Source organism: Megalops cyprinoides, chromosome 19 (genome assembly GCF_013368585.1).
Source record: "Megalops cyprinoides isolate fMegCyp1 chromosome 19, fMegCyp1.pri, whole genome shotgun sequence".
NCBI lineage: Eukaryota > Metazoa > Chordata > Actinopteri > Elopiformes > Megalopidae > Megalops > Megalops cyprinoides.
Window position 1 is genome coordinate 21,866,940 of NC_050601.1, and position 18,293 is coordinate 21,885,232.

The 18,293-nt window shown below is 40.1% G+C and overlaps 1 protein-coding gene across 1 annotated transcript in view; it reads right to left on the minus strand.

The window, feature by feature from the left end:
- Window positions 1-18,042, minus strand: part of stx1b (syntaxin 1B) — a 44,607-nt gene extending 26,565 nt beyond the window's left edge. The window contains exon 1 of the mRNA XM_036552239.1: window positions 17,730-18,042. Coding sequence (XP_036408132.1) covers window positions 17,730-17,759 — 30 coding nt within the window. The 5' untranslated portion in view covers window positions 17,760-18,042. The remainder of the gene's footprint in view (window positions 1-17,729) is intronic.
- Window positions 18,043-18,293: the final 251 nt, after the last annotated feature.

An 18,293-nucleotide genomic window follows, 5' to 3' on the forward strand; every position in this document is an offset into this window, starting at 1 on the left:
TTTTCTGACTCATTACCGTGGGCTTTTTATCATTACTGTGACCACAACTATTACCTCGGGAGCTGCCCATTTTTTACCATTTCCATATCATTAAGGTGATTCATTAAAGGGAAAGACGATGGGGGGAAAATGCCACCTGCTCCTCTGTGGTTTAAGGCAGGCGGGGATACTGCCGCCATTTCATGAATCAATGTCAAAACGTACCTTTTTGTGCGGCGCGATTGAAAACGTGGCTAACAGACTGCAGGGCGGTTTCTAATTGTTAATCATACTGCCTGGGAATACCTGCCCAAAGATGAGTTTTTTTTTTTTCCCCCGCATGCTCAGATTAGGCAAGTTAATATTACGCCGCTATGAAATATGTATTTAAGAACAGCGCATCAGTTTTGTGTATTGCACCCTTATAATGGCCAACATTACCGTAGCCTGTAAAATGAGGAGGGGGGTCATGGAACCAGTATCCAGATTCTGAATGAAAGGATTATAGTGTCCTTCTGAATTCAGCTGTAGCATCCCTCTCCTCATCCAAGAAACAGGCGTTCAACCTTTTTTCATTTGCCTGCCTCATTTCAGCAGTCTGCAGGACTTGGTGCAGGAGTGAGTCAGTCATCAATATCAAGACACATATTTACAACTACTGCGACACGGTGAGCACATCAATATTTTAAATTCTCTAGATCGTTGGAGAAGTATCCCCCCCCCCACACACACACACACACACACAAACGGCAAAACAATAAATCACAGAGCATTTCTTTGTGCTGCGCTCATGATGCACAATACGGCCGGTGCTGCTTTGGTTTTTAAGACATTAAAAATCACCTTTAAGATCTTATTATCAACTCAGCACCCTATGATGTTAGAAACACAGCAGACATTTCATCTCCTTCATTTACATGCTGGTAATGAAGATATTCTACAAAAAAATGAGACTCAAGTGATGCTTACGCTGCCTAAATGCGGCCCTTGGTGTTTTCAGTGCCTCTTCATCGCTTGTATTTTTTATACCTGGAATCAGTCTTGTTGCCCTCCTCTGTACTCTGCAAGAAGCTTCTATGTGTTTCTTATTATGTGGTGCCCAGAGCTGGACACAGTAAATGCTATGTGAAATAGACAATGCCTAACATTAATATAACCTGCTTGGACCTGCAGTCAATACATTATTTGCCTTTTTTACCGCTTCAGCACAATACCTAGATGCAGATGGATTTGGCTCAGCTGTTACACCCTTCTTCAATCTGCACGCACTACAGTTTAGTAACTCCAATAAAATACTGCTATCTTACATTGTTATCGCCTCTGTTGTAAGGTTACAGAACTTTATATTTGATGATGTTAAATCTGATAAGTATCTGCCCAATTCTGTTTAATTTATATTTAACTCTTCATGAATTACTTCAGTAACTTCCAAACTGCTTGCCACACCTCTGAGTTTAGTGTCATCTGCAAAGTTAAATATTCTGCTTCTAACATCCCTCCCAACACTGATCCCTGAGGGACTCACAACTCCTTGCAAAGGCAGAATCTCTTCACCTCTTATCATTACTCCTTGCATCATTTCTCTTCCAAGCTAAAGCCATTTTTAATCAACTTGGACATAACTCCATTAGACCCCACTGACTTCAGTTTGATAAAGAGGTGCTGATGCAGTATTTTGTCTAACGCTTTTTAAAAATCTACAATCGTAATATCGTCAGACAGCTTGGAATCAATTCAGTATTCCCATTCAGTAGCTTCTTCAAAGTAGTGCAGGAGATTTGCTAAGCATGATCTACCTCCTGAGAAACTATGTTAACTATTCCTCTTGGCACAATATGTTTCAGGAATAATAATAACCTGTCCCTTATGATAGAATACATTCTAAAATCAATATGCACCCTAACTAACTGGATTTACCTACAGTAGTTTGTAATGAAAATAAAGTAGTTCTAAACTAAAGAATCCATTTAGACAGCTTATGGTTTAGTCATTTTAGAATGCAATTCCAAATCAAATGCTAAATTCACTCTTGCAGACAAGCCACCCATGCTGTGCTCAGGCTATGCCCACAATGGTCTCTCAATCCCACATCTTTTGCATTAAACACCATTTTACAGAGATGCTCTTTGATCACAAAGTGTGTATTCAGAGAAAAGCATATGAAGATTAATTGACCATCAGCTATGGTCCTACTGTATCTAACTTGTTTTACAACATGATGTGACCAGTATAACTTGAGACTTACTGCTGCAACTGTTAATACTGGACTTGAGGCTTGATGAAGACTTGCACGTATGTTGTTTAGTAAGCCTAGTTTTTCTTCATTATATTTTATGCCAACTATATATTTTCAAATGAGGAAAGAGTTATGCCAAAGAATACAGAGAACATTCTCCATTTTTGTATTTCCTTTATCTACCATGATAGCACATGCTGTCAGCTGTGTTTATCTGTCTCCCACACTCTCTCATGTTCTATCTTAAAATGAAACCCAGTCTTCATGGTCTTTTCCAAGTCTAGTCTACAGGGCAACTGTGAAAAGTTCACGGATTGTGTGCTGTTGGGTGTCTTCTGACTCACAATGTCACGTTGAATTGCTGGTCTATGGTGCGTTTTTGAGTTCTGACGGGGACAGGCGGCGGTATTGAACACAACTGAATGGTGGTTCTCAACAGTCCATTCTCTCTCTCTCTCTCTCTCTCTCTCTCTGTCTCTCTCTCTCTGTGACCTTGGCGTCGTTGCATGCTGAATCACCGATCTGTTCATCTTCTCCATTGACACACTTTCAGTCCTGGCTGAATGTGTGGCACAGGACTGGCACAGTGTCATCTGATGTGTTAAACACAGCTTATACTGCTTCCCCAATAATCTAAGGCTCCTTGCAGTATGTGTGAAGCTGTGTCCCTTTGAAAGCTCTTCCTTTGAACGCTACGTTAGAATCGATATGCCTCTTTTCCCAGTAGCAACAGTCCATTCTTACTTTCTATCTTTTTTGTGGACGGTTGTAATCATCTGAGACTCCCTTTGTGATTATGTATATTTTACATATATTTGTTAAAATTTTGCCTTTCGGATATCATGGATGGACATCCCTGGCAACCAAGCATGGCTTTCCTAAGCAGATGCTAATCTATTTTTCACACCTACACACCTGTTTCCACCAGCCTGCCCTGATGGGAGGCTGTGCTGCACTGGGGCTCAGGAGAGAACAGGATGAGGACTTTTGCCCTCTGTGTAATCTCATGTCCTCCAAACATCATTCTATGCTAGTTCTGCCAAAATTGTTAGGCCTCACTTAATTTAGTTAAAATCTTGACATCTGACCACAAAATAAGAAAAAAATTCATTTATAACCATTTAATTGGAAGAATAAATATAAGAATGGGAAGAGGTACATTTATGCAGTACCTTTCAAGGGATTTAAAACTTAATGTTTTAAATCCCTTGAATGTTTTTAATATGACAGCTAAAAGTGCTAGACGCATTTGTTATGCCTTTGCAGAAGCCAGATGGCATTAACAATTCTCAAGCAAGTTGCTGAGTATATCTTTTATGTCTTATATTTATTTTAGTCCCATGTAATCATTATGGAAAAAAAAAACACAGAAACACAAAAAACAAGTCATATTAGATTTTTGTGTGAAGCCTGGTAATTCTGATTCTTTGCAAAATGGCTACAGCTCAGCGCGGGAACAGCTTCTGCCAAGAATATTTCTGATTGCTGGAGCCGAGGTGAATATGGGCACTTCAGAAAGCCATTTCCATTTATGACTGTATCAGATAAAACACTGGGCTGTGCAGGAAACAGATGACTACACTAGGTGTCAATAGGAGAAGACTGAAGTGGTGCAGGTCCGTCAGAGAATGGCGCGGTCGCCTATTGCCGTTTGCTCCGCTGTGGTGCACTCTGGGAGCTGCAGTGCGAATAACAGCCGTTGGCTTCGGGCAAATATATTGGAGTATTGTGTTCGCCATGTTCATGTGCCCCTGGACTCCCACACAGGAATAGAGGATGCTGCAGTGGGGCCAACCTTAATGTATATTCGCTGATTCCAAAGTCAGGGTGAAAGCAGGGAGAAAAGTGTAAAGAAAAAAAATTGAATAAAAAACGAATTAATCAATTAATGTGGATTGGTAACCTTTTAAATCCGATTATTTCAATAGATTGGTAACAATATGTATGGAAACTTGAAACAACTCAAGCATAAAAATTCCAGAGAACATAACATCCCTAAGGCTTTCTGCTTTCTCTTCTCTTAACATAGCAAAGTCAAGTCCCACAGGGTCAAAATGTAGATCCTAATTCAAAAGGATAAACTAGTCTCCTAGGAAACATATGAACAGTTCATTTCTGATTCTGAATGTTGACTCTTATGGTTTACTATATTCACTAAACAAAAAATAGTTCATCTATGAAAAAACAATATTATCAAATGCTGGAACACTCAGATGACTTCTACTGAGCACTGATTTATTTGCTAAAAGACTAAGAATAACAATGCTAAAGCAGAGCAAGAATAATTATTATCAACATTTCACATGATACATGTCATAGTCATTTACATGACACAAAAATTAATAAAACATACTAAAATACTCAAATATCATTAAAAATACCTAAATGAACTGATTTGAGTTAATAAAAAAGTAAAATGGCAATTAAAACCAAAGTCATAAGAAGGTCATTCAAATTCATCTAGGAGATGTTCAATGGTATTAATGAGTCTCCCAATGCTATAACTAAGAGGTTTCTATTGAAACCACTGTGCACAAACTCACTAGCTTCAAGTATTAAACAGTTGTCAAAATGATCTGGTTATTTCCCAGACTTTGATTGGGAAAGAAATATAATATGACAACATGTCAAGTTCATCAACCAAATGTATTTCACCCCAGCAAACATAAGAAACAAACCATTAAGTAAATAAATACCTACATATGATATATATCTGAATATACATATTTTATTTTAAACGGACAGGCTTTGTTTACGGTATTGAGCAGATATTCACCAGCAGGGTTGGGAGCGTTACTTTTAATATGTAGGCCTATGCCACTACAGATTACAGAATACTTGCCCTAACACGTAGTTTGTAACGTATTCTGTTAGATCACTCCAAGTAAGTAACGTAATGTAAATTCTTTGGATTACTTTCTGAACACTGTGTTTTTAATTTTTAAAAGTATATAAGTAAAAGTGTGAATGTGGCATATACTGGTTGGGTGATTCTCACAAACTATGTTCAAGTGATGTCAAAATCTAAATAGCTAAACTTGAGTGATTTTTTTACTGCAATACATAAAATACAGTCTATATTTTTAATTATGATAACATTTCACATGAAAAAAAAAAACATTTAAAGCGTTTTATGAAAGTTTTATAAGGATGTGCACCAGTATAATTCTCATTACCAATATGTTTTATGATGAAGGACAAAGACTAATTAAAAAGTCTATTTTACTGAACTTTTCACATTTACACAAACAGGTGCATGAAATGATCACAACAGTACATTAAAAGTAGTTTTCAAAATATTTTAATATACTTTTTAAATAAAATTTCTCTCATTACTGAAATACAGAAGCCATGGATGGAATCCGAAGAACATTCTTAACGGTTTTTTTAAAGAATGTTCATCTGCCTAAGGTTCTGAACAGTTATTTTTAGAATGTTCACTTAGCATTGTTGTGGATAACATTTTGGCACCCCCATGTTAAGTCTATGGGCATTTCATCACAGTTTCTTCAGAATTGTAAATGTTAATTCAAAAAGTGTACATTACACGAAAATATGAGTAAGAAAAGGCACTAGCCACCCTAAGCCCCCCAAACTCACCCCATTGTGAGTAAGAAAGGAGTAGCTTAATTTAATGTATAATATGTGTAGTGTAAAACTCTTGGAGTAATCCAACTCCAGTTTTGAACATGTGACATTTCACTTGTTTTGACACTGTATCTACTCATTAGCTAGTTAGCTTTAACCTTTACCTACTAGCCTACTAGCTAGCTGAATAGCTAATCCAGTGCATAGCTAGCTAGCGATCAATATTATCTTAAATAATGAAAAACAGAACTTACAATTGATTAACTGGATTGGATATGATATTAGCTTAAATAATGAAAAAGAGAACTTACTCACAATTGATTAACTGGATTGGATATCTGTTTCCTTCAACTTTAAAATCAAAATGTTGCTGCCATATTGAGTTGAGAAATACTGAGAAAATATAATATTGAGAAAATAAATCACAGAACCTGTATCCAGAAGAGGATGAGATGCGATCCACTGGCTTCTATGAAATGAAAAATCAAAGTAATTTTTGATCAATCTATTAAAGTACATGCTTAAAAACTGCAAACAGAAAAATAATTCTAAACAAAAATCCAGCCCTCTAGCCCTGCAGTGTTTGGGCCCCTGACAGCACTTCAACCACCCAGAAACTAAGAGGTTAAGACAAAATCCTGAAATGCATGAATGGTAATTTGTGCCTCAGCCACATAATGTGTCATGTGTATGACACCAGTTGTGCACTCATGGAGATTCCCCTCCATTTTCAGACACCCCCTGCATGACTGGTGAGAGTGGTGACTCCCAGCCGTTTCACTGTAGATCCAGGCCTTACACACTGCAGGTATCCCGCTGGACCCATGTTACTGCAGGGTGACCAGTATAAATAATCCAGTCCCCTTTCACAATGAAGAAACATAGAAATCAAATAGATTTCATGTTTTTTGAAATCATATCTAAACAAAAGCTAATAGATCTATACACAGACTGTCAACAATTGTGTCCTTTTAATAAATAATTTGCCTTCTCTCCAGTGCGTGTAATGAAGTCCTTGAGGCAGCCTGCATTTGCTCCTCTACTGAAAGCTTTAACAGAATGTTCCTGTGGACTGAGGTGAACCCTGGTGTCCCGATGTCCGCCTTGTGACATTCCCACATTTCTGAACCCTATCGCATATCTTAGCGTGATAGTGGAAAAACTGCTTCATCCGCATTAGCTAGCACTATTTTGGGCCTTTCTGACACAGGCTCATGAAGCACCGTCTACCTGGAATATCAAACAAACACAGAGCACATTCATAAATGCAGCATCATGTGTAATCTGCTGAGAGGCATTAAAACTGTACCAAATGATTAAAACTGCAAAAAATAATTTGGCCTTTTTTTACCTGAACACCAACACCTTACAGACTGGTTTATTCATTAGGCAGAAGATAACAGACTGAACTTAATGCTGAATGCTGGGGCTGTTCTGACACATCGATGTTCAAACCTTTTATCAAATCAAAGGAGGAGAAGCACTCAAAGGGGTCTGTTCTTTTATGGGTGAGTTCAATGTCTCTTGTGTCCTCCATTTTATGGCTACATTGGCACCTGATGTTGCATCAACAGCACAAGAGTGTTTATTTGTTTTCTGGGAAGCCATACTCCAGCCGGCACGTGCAGTGGATCCAGACATGAAGCCATGTAATCACGCCTGGTCATGGCTGTAAATATGAGACAGTTTTACTGATGGCCATCAAGCCATCCAGCCCATCTTAGCAAGTTATGTTCCCTATATCTACGATAATAATATTACACTTTATTCATGGTGCTGCCCATGTATCAAAAACAATTAAAACTAATGGTAACAAATACAGCCTATACAATTGCTGTATTAAGAAAAAAACATAAAGACAACCACAAAGCAATGAGAAATACAATTAATAATGAAGTAAAAGGACTATACAACAACAGGAAAGGCTTCAAAGGTGTCCAATTTGCTCCTGAATGATCATAAAATCTTAGTCTCCACTATATATGCTGGTAATCTGTTCCATATGTTAATAATTCCCTGTGTGAAGACATTCTTTCTCATGCTAGTGTGAAATGTACTTTTAGCTAAATTCCGATTGTGCCCTCTGTCTATTTCACAGGTTTTAAAGCTGAAAAAGTAGCTTAATGCTTAAAATAGATTCTGTGGTACACCTTATTAACCCCTTTTAAATCAGAAACACTTCAGTGAAGCATCCCATGAGCCTTCCTGTGCTGAGAGACAGGGAGAAATACAGGTTTAGGTCACTCTTCGTAAAATGCCAAGTCTTCACTGCATGATTTAACCATGGTTCTCAACCTCTGCGACCCACTGACCAATTTTCAAGATCAGGATGAAATCTGGACATCACTGCACAGTATGGGATTATCTCGAGTCAGTTGGTATGAGTGGGTCCAAAATTTTCAATCTCTGACCACTATGCAGACAGTCCCCAGGTTAAGGATCACTTGACAGGCCTCACACCAGCCCCCATAAAATATAACCATGCATAAATGACCAGGAGTAAAATTTACTGCAGCACTACTTTCTCTATTCATGATATAGGCAGTGGATAAAAAACACAATATGAAAGGTGCTGTATGAACGCACAGAACACCAGCGTAAGATTGGTAGGGGATGCTTTGATAAACATATGGCTTAAAAGTTAAATACACGTTTCTTAAAACCCAACTTATGTAGCGAGTTTCAGAAAAAACCCTTAGGTAACTCAGGGTCTGTCTGCATGTGATTGTGAACTGTGGGACAACCTATGAAGAGATCACCCTACAGACACTCCCAACAGCCAATAGGAACCGAGATTGATTGACAAGCTGAACGAAATGAACAATGGCAAGGTCTTTCAGTATACAACGCCCCCCCCCCCTCCAGAAACCCCTCCAGCTCTTGCAGGTGCATGATTGGCTGACATCAGCGTTGCTGAGTCATATAATCACCATACTAAGACTGGAACTGGGGAGAAATTGACGAGAAACTTCTGGCTTCGTATTAGGTGAATAATAGACATGACTCAAGCCATACAGTGGTGAGTAATATAAGGATGCAAGGAAGGCGAATGAGAAAACGTTTACAGGAATTTCAGGGAAACAATTTGGAAACTATCAAGGGCAGGGATGTCCCATCCTTTTTCAGCAATTTGAGTGGAACCCATTAACTTCTTTATTGATAGTTAATATTAACTTGCTGTCCTGTAAAAATACACAGGGAGCCCAGTTAACTTATGACTCTGCTTCGTTCAGGTGCTGTGCACAATGTAGTGCTAACTGAAAAATCGACACTGTAAACTGGTTTGACAGGAATGTCACTCTCCAGCACTCTCCTCTGTCTTCAGAGAAGTAGTCACAGCATAACCACTTTACCACCAGATCTAAACCTGTAAATCTGAAGCATGGACTACTGAGTTATGTTTGGGTTTGATTATGCTTTTCTTTCTTTTTTTGTTTTTTTACTTTGTCTGAAGGAGGCTAGTCAGAGTCTGGAAAAGAATTACATGCACCATTTCAGTTGGCCTTTGTTGGGAGATGTGGCACATTCATCAAAATCTCACCAAACTGCTGTACCACTTACACATGTACATGTTACTGTACTTTTCGCATCTCTGGGAATCGAAGGGAAGGTCAAGGCCAGCACTGCAAACTGCCGCTGCTAATGTGTATGAAACATAGTTTCTTTCTTGCAAAAAGTCCCAGTATAATCTTTAAAGACAGCGAGGCTTCTCTGTCCTTTCGGGGTAGTTTATAGCTGAATGAGCTTTTCTCTTCCAGAAACCTGTGCTCCCGCGACCGCTCCTGTGTACTCTGCACACCAGTGACTCAACGCGACAGAGGACAGTCTGTCAAATCTGCAGAACAGTCTTATTACTATTCCTTCTCATCAGGCTGATAAAGAACTAGGTGCAGTGATGAACGAACGAGCAAAACAAAACAGAAAGGCCGATAAAGTCATGCAGATAGCTCGCAGCAGGCATTTAGAAATGGTAGGAAGGTTGAAACTCATTTTGGGTGGAATGAAAACAAACAAGGTCAACAGAAGGGTTACTATGGACCTCTATAAATTCGTTGAGAAAATGGCCTGTGTTATATGACTGTTCCAGGAAAAAAAAAACACGATGAATACTGCCATAATTGTGCATTTAAAAGGAGCCTTAGTGAAAGGAGTAACTACACATGTGTGTCAGACAACTGAGTGCTTGCATCATCCTGCGGCCATAGCATTTGGGGCTTTTAGCATGTCACATCCCATTTAGAAGATAACATGACATTGTTATTAATGACATGGCTCTATCCTGTAACCTGCGCACCAATGCGAATGCAAGATCTCCCTCAGTCCCATAATGCATGCATCCAGTCCTCAGTTTGAGTCCCAAGCAGATTAATTATCGGTTCATGAATTGAAAACCCTCAGCTGACCAAGGGTTGATAGTGGGTGCTGACAGACCTGGCGTAAGCAAAGAGTTCTACACACAGCAATCTCTTTCACTCTGCAGAGTAAGTCACTGCATTACCCCCACCAATCCAGCTGCCTTCACTGCACTGTGGAACCAAACCAGCAGCACCACTGAGAACCTAGCAGGTTCCATTACCTAAGTGCTGTACGGCCAGAGATAAACTGGATTGGCTGTGGTGTGAATGAGGCAGGGGGATGTATGAGGTCAATTATGGCATGCACACTCAGCATAAAATTATGCGTGAAGTACACCAGTGGATTTAACCAGTTCCCTCCCACCTCTACTCCCCTCCCCTCCCCCCTATTCACAGTAAAATGTATACCTACAGCCTGTATGTAAAATTGGACTGCTAGGAATTGGATGTCATTTTCCCCACAGAAGCGTAATAAAGTAGGGGTTATATTTCTGAAGACAGGCTAGGTGTCAAAAAATTAAAAGCCTTGATAAATATGGGATTAAGTCAAATATCAATAGGACACTGTAGCGGAGCGAGGAGGGGCAGAGGGTGCAGCTGTCCCGGGCCCACGGTTCTTCCAGTTACAAAGGGACCCACCTTGGGCCCAATCTGCCTGACTGAATAAGCATTTTTTTGTGTAGTTGAATATTTTGAATAAAGTTTGTTTGTGTGTCTTGATTGCGGCAAAAAAAAAAATTCAGACTGAGGGCGCAATGGTTTCGACCGACCCCTAGCTAAGTTTCTCACAACGATATTTATTCTGAATGAGCAGAGACACAATAGAGTTACAGAAAACTTTATTCCCCGTCCGTGTCCTTGTGTAAGTATACAAACAAAAAAATTACACCCTCTGCTCGAGTCCCAAAGTAGGAACTAAGCGATCGCCGGCTATCTTGTTCTATTTCATCGCCATCACTGCTGACGGAGCTGCAGTATTTAAAAATGGTCTCACGTAATCCACATTTCCCTCCGTTCCGCCCTTCCGTCTCCGTAAGTTTCCCCTTGGATCTGTCTTGCATCTCCATACAGCTCCATACAGCAAAGGCTGTATAAGGGCCCACCTCAGGTCCTCGCCCCCTCTGCAATGAGCCATCGGCTCCACCCCGATAAGATATTAATGCTCTATAATCCTGTATAAATATTTGCACATTTAAATATACTCACACATGAAGTACAGCACAAATAAGTATTGTGACACATGGTGAGACTATTCGCAAGTGACAGGACAAGGAGAATGGCTAGACAAATAATCATAGCTGTTTATTTACAGGGCTGACAAGACCGTGAACACACTCAGATTCAAATAAATGAATCTTCCTGAGCCTCACCTCACAAATTCACTGAATGAAAAAAAAAAAACAAACTAAAATGAGAAAGAAAAAAACACAAAGACTAATGGGGAGGAATGTTCCTTTTTTACTTTTCTCATTCTCATTCCCAATTCTCTTATGTCTTGTCATAAATCAGAGCCTTGTGTTTAATAACAATTAACTGATCTCCAACCTTACCATCAACTTGGTGCCACATATTCACCAGTATGTTTGGCAGTGCACAGCAGTGCATTACATCACACCCTGTTCAAGAGTTGGTTAGAGGCTGCTTTGCTCATTGCATTCTGAAAGTTGCCACACCAGCACAGAGCTGGCTTATTGGTGGAGCACAGTCCCTGGTGTGAATAGTAACCAGCAGATCAATCCATCTTATCCGAAATGGCTGTACGGCAGTTTTCCTGTATGGAAGGCTAGTGATGGCTGCATTTGTACAGATTATCATCAATGGAGTAATTCAGCAATGCCAATTCAAACTATTCAAACAAATCAATTAAAAATGTTTCAACAATTGTGAAAAACAAATTGATTGAAATTTCAAATGGCTGGCTGTCACAAATGAAGTGGACTCAAAATGCATCAGTGCATTTAGGCATCACGTGCAATCAAAAATGCAACCTTCCTGAGCCTTATAATATCCTTCGTTATGACAACCAAAGGGATGCAGCTGAGCAATTGGGCATTCCAGTTTATTCTAAAAGACAGGGAGAGCATCATGAAGAATGAAGGAGACAGATAAAGAAAGCACATCAGCAAAGCACCTATGACTGAGGTGGTGCAAGTCACACTGGACAAGTCTGCAATCTAACAGACACTGCACCAAGGCATTGCAGCATACACAGCACCAATTAAGAAATGGAGACATGGACTGAAATTAGGGATTTTGGCCAATGCCCAAATAGACTGTAATTTTTGCTAGCCCTGGCTAAAATACTATTATCCCTGAGTCCCCATCTTGTGCCACACCACTAATTAATTTTTGAAAGAGTAAATAATTAGTATGAGATTTGTACCAGTATTTGTTACATCTGAACAATTCAACAAAAAATGCAATAATGAAAAAAACACCTATAAAAACATGATGACCACTAATAATACGCACAAACAACTGTTTGGCTGGCCTGTGCTGCCAAACACATTATCCTCTTTGATGTCATGAAAATTAGTATGAATATTACTGCAGTCCTACAGCACACTCCAACAATAAGACCCTGCCCTTTTTGCTGCAGTACTTTGATCCAAGTATCCTTGCAGCGGTTCAGAGGATCACAAACTACAAATTCCTGCATGCTGAGTCTTTCCTTCAGGTATGAGGCTCCTCTTTTGTGTGAACTGTACCTTTCTGAGCATTTTGTAACCAACTATACTGTACTCATCCCATTCCTCTTTGCTATGACAAATTTCAGCAATGCTGATGATGTCACTGCAGTCATCTTTCATCCTGGCTCCCAAATCCAAAAACATGTCTAAAAGACATTTTAAATTTTCATCTAATTTGGGAAAAGGATAAGATAATCAGGTAATGAAATATTGACAAGGTGTACACGCTGCCAATATGCTTGGCAAGAATGGCCATACCTTTTCTATTAGGGTGCGATCATCCCTCTTAAAGAAGGCAAGGCATTCCCAGAAAATGTCCCCACAGTCAATACAGCCAATATGCTGCGACTTACAGTAATTCTGCAGCATTAAGACAGAAGGCTATTGAAGACTACTGAAGGCTTCACAGCTTCTTTTATTTAAAGGTAGAGGACAAAAAAGGTTCATAATAAGTAATAATAATATGTTTATTATTATAATTCTTAAAAACACTGAACATACAAATACTGTTTGGTAGCTACCTCATTTTCCAGATAGTAGCTAATTACAGCAACTATCTGTCACACTACTGATAAGTAGCAAACCTAGCTTACCCAATGGGCATCACGGAAATTATCAAAAAGTCTAGCAAGCTAACTGGAAGTTGTACTTAGGCAGTTAGCTTGTTTTGCCACACCAGATCTGCTTGTTAGTGAAAGCCTGGCCTCATATCGTACTGGTAGCTTGCTATCTCAATACCTGTGTTAGTGTCATTACCCTTATTGTTGTTGAGTTTAATCCCAAAAATGATGTTGCTGAGGTCAGAGGTATTACATGCCCTTGTCAGGGCATCACATTACATTACATTTTGCAGATGCTCTTATCCAGAGTGACTTCCATAGATTATATATTTTTTTCCATTTATACAGTTGGATAGTAACTGAGGCAACTGTGGGTTAAGTAGCTTGCGCAAGGATATAACAGCAGTGCCCCAGCAGGGCACCCTTTTGCTTCCTTACCCCTCTGTCACACTGCTGCCCCTTGGTTTAAATTCCCTTACAAAAAGTCTAATTACTAAACTCTAAACTCTAATTGCTAAACTCCCTTGTCAGTCAACTGTTATGCTGTCTCTTCTCTTCAGTTTCCTTGAATGAGACTACTGTAACTTACTGGTTGTTCTAATAACTAACATTATTAACTAGCTAATCCCATAACAATCTTTGCAATCATAAAGAAGCACTTAAGCAAGACAAATTTAATCTTCTAATACACTCGCATGCAACCAATGCCTCTTTTTCACACTACAAATCACAGAGTGCACCACAGTGAAGTGGGCACAATGTGAAGGATAGTCATTTCTCCAGTAAGCAACTTTAAGGTGCTTTATAAATCACAAGGTTGTCTTAAGAGTATTCTAATAACCCCACTGCTACCCCTGAAGAACAAAGCCAAATTCGCTATTGTGTGCTCCCAGTCATTGCCAGCTGATGGCATGGCTGTGCTAGAGCCCTGGCAGTAGAGCTCAGCCTGCACTCGAGACAAGAGCCTTGCCAACAGATCCACTCAGGAACCCCCAGTGGCTAATATTACACAACTGGTACAGTGCCAGGCAGATACACCACCAGATACAGCTATCTACAGTAGCAAGAACTAATGCTCAGTAGTAGCTAGCTTGCGGGCTAGCCATTAAATTGTATACCAAATTTTATGTAGAACTATTAAAGAAAACATGGTTTAAATTCAAGACATTCAACACATAACATCTAGGTACATGGTGAAACTATGGTTACAGCAAAAAACAGTAAACAAAGTGTAGACTGGCTAAATACTCACCATAGCTAGTATGATTGTATGTTATAGCTACAAATTATTCACATTTATAGTCATATTCAGCAAATACTTAGCTATAGGTACTGATTGTAATACTGGGACTGAAAAAATATGAGACTCCTCTGCCTGGTATTGCAGGCTCCACAACATCTTGCATGCCTTAATCTCTGTTCTCTCTGGAGCTGGCTGCCAAACAAAGTTTTATCCAATAAAATTTCAGACAGGTGCCTTTCCCTGGCAATAATTTACTTCTTAACGGAGTCTTGTCAGAGATAAAGCATTATTATGGGAAAACCAAACAAAAATAAATGGCAGACGTATGTTCCTTAGACATTCTTCTCTATAACTGTTTCAATGTAAATTAGCAACACATCACTTTGGTTGGGGAAATTAACACGGGAAAAAAGAAGGATTGTCCAAGCTACACTCTTGCAGAAAAATACATAATAAATGCAATCCATCCCTAGATTCAAAAGACTGATAAAAGGAAGAAAGTTGTTCAATTGCAGAATAGACCATTCTTTTTTAAACACATGTGGAAAGCTCTCACAGTTCTGGCACTGTCGCTTAACTGGAATGCAGGCGTCAATGGGTAGCTAGCTAGCTACCAGAACACTGCAGATGTGTCAGAGGACCAAGGGAAGAGCAAGACCTTGGCAACACATAAAAGAGGCTCTTGACAGGTCTGCAACCGACTCACAGCCTATGCCGCACACTGGCCTTCAAGCTACAGAGAAAGAAGTTTTGCTGGTAACCCTGTCCTTGCATATGAACATTTCTGTTATACTTGCCATTTTCTTATAACAGCAATGTCTTCTACTAAATGGCATATGCCTGCCTGCACCACAGAATTATTGAATTAGCCACTGAATATTTAAATACGACATGAGTGGCTTTCCTACAGAGCAGTCAGTTCTCTTCCCTTTATAGACCGTTGGTTGGTTCTGTGTTCCTGCTGTCACATTAAGTCAAGAGCACGTCCATCTCAGCAATGGTAATAAGCAATACTGAGCCCTTTTTCTACAGGTGAACTATTAAAATAAAGTATATTGATTCATCGTTCACAGACTGGGAAATACTTGATGTGTGTATGCATTGGGACCCATTTCAGGCATCTATGCGCAATTAATCAATATTAGTTGTGCGTTTGAGATTGGAGTGTTCCATAAATATGCTTGCAAAGTATTCTTTTGCTTGTGAGGCTTCGGCTGTATGCATTTTAAGTGTCTGTTCGTGTGTGCGATCGAGTTTGAGTTCTGGTCTCTGCCGTTGCTCTCCAAACAACCCCCACCCATCTTGTAATCAATGAGATTGGAACAGACGGCAGAATTTGTGCTGCAATGCACACCCGCACTCGCACACGACTGTGTAACATCCGTCTCCTCGACTTGCACAGAAACACACACTGCGTACAGTCAGTTGCCCTCGCAGTAACATATACGCATCCATCCTCAATTAAGGTTCGCACACAGAGGGACGATAAATACGTCACAAGGCTGATGATTATATGATTATATGTAATTACCAGCCAATTGTACAGCCATTACTGCAAGAATTACAACTAGAAATTGTATTATCGTCTTTATAGTTTTAATCTCGTTAATAGTGACAAACCTACAGCGATTTTTTAACCTCGTATAAATTTCAGTTTCGTTTGCACATACATTTGACACATTATCAAAGGAAAATGACGTGGGGGCTGCTGTACTGACACCAGACTTATCTTCACTTAAAGTCGAATATAGAATCTGTCTAACCGCACCGAATTAACACGCGTAAAGGGAAATCGCTGTGTGCTGCATTATACACGCAAACGCCATAGCTGTATTTTAGTCGATGAATCTGCAGTGAACGCCGAGGCAAGCGCCTTACAGTGTCAGACTGAGAGTGACGCTGTACGTTTTATTCCAAATGCTCAAAAATTCCCTGGGGTCCATCCACTTACCAACGGTTATAATGAGGATAACAGTAATCATTATATTTGCAAACATCGCAGCGTAGTTAGCAATATCCTACATTCGCCATACAACGTTGCAGGACAATTCACACATCTTAAAATAAAGCTGCAGAAGAACCGTTCCAGGCGTTTCTACGCGAATCTTTTATTGATCAACGTTCACAGATTGAGGTTGGGTAACGCAAAAGAGTCATCGGGCCTTACATTGGCGATTATTGCCGTGAGTAAATGGAAGAGTCACCATTTATTTGTAGACGTGCGCGTATCCTCAAAATTCTTTCACGTTAGTATTTGGGCATGAAAAGTAGCAATCATTATTATAAAACATACTTATACCCTTATGACCGTTTAACATATGTATGTACATATATATGCACACCGGAAAATATAGTACCTTTACATTCTTCCTCGCTCTCGTTGGAATAGACTGTCTTTAATTAAAATCCACAGTCTCAATTTGTGACCCCCTCCCTTTCCGCTGTCGACCCCGTCCCACTCCTTTAGCACACTCACGATAACCAACTAGTCGGTAACAGACATGCAAGGACTGAAATAATGCTGGCAGTATATTTATTTGTACGATAATTTCATTCTGTATCTTGCCGTGAGATTTTACCGGCTGACGGGGGAATTGATGGCAAGTGGGGATCACATCTGTACCGTTAATCCTTCACAATCAAATGAATGTGACTGTGCATACAGCTGTTATTATAAATAGCGTTATTTCCACCATGATTTGTAAAGCAATGGTGTTTCGGCGCGTGTGGCTGGGATGCATGTTCCTTAAATCACTGCATTTTGACTGATCATCCACAACGAATGCAATTATTTCGCCCATGTAATCTGTGTAACAATGGGCACCCAAACCCGGTAATTCTAATACATACGTGCATGGAAACACGCAGCAAAATGCGTAAAATGGCACTGGATATGACATCTGGGTTAGCCGCTCTCTGTAAACGTCGACAATCGAATGCATACATGTTATAAACCGTGAGCTAGCAGTTAGATGTCAGATGTGGACGCCCGATTGCGGTGAAGATTCGGGAGGAAAGGGAGGAGGAAAATGGAGATTATGGGAGGAGGGCACGGATGGGAGAAATATGTAAGCTTACACTTCGTAGTTCCTGCGTACGGTCCTTCATTGTTTCCCCGCCGTGTCGGCTAAAATGTTATCGCCTGGATTTTGCTGCCTTGTCCGTTTCTCCTTTTTCCTAGTGTCCGTCTGTTATATTTTCGGCTGATGTTTGACTTTGGGGTTTTTTCCCCAATGCACTATCTCGCTGTCCTTTTTTCTTCCTCTATTCCCCCTTATACGATGTTTGTGTGTCCTCCGAAGCGGTGCAGTGTCGCCCCGCAGCGCGCTCCGTGTTCAGCGAATGAATGTGATACGAGCGCGGTACTGATGCTGCAAAAAAAAAAAAAAAAGATGAAAAAAGAAGCGATGCAGAGGGATGAGACTCTCCTGCGCACGCGCGCTCCTCTTCGCTCCATCTCTATCACTTTACCTGCTGCCCCTCCCCCTCCGCCCTTTTCGCTTCAATGTCTCTCCGCAGAGCGTAATCAGTCGGCGCTTTCCATGCCAACCAGGGAGCTGTAGTTTGTTTTAGGTGAATGATAAACAGGATGGTTTTAAGTACATGTATGACACGCTGGAGTGGCTGAACCCACATCGCCCG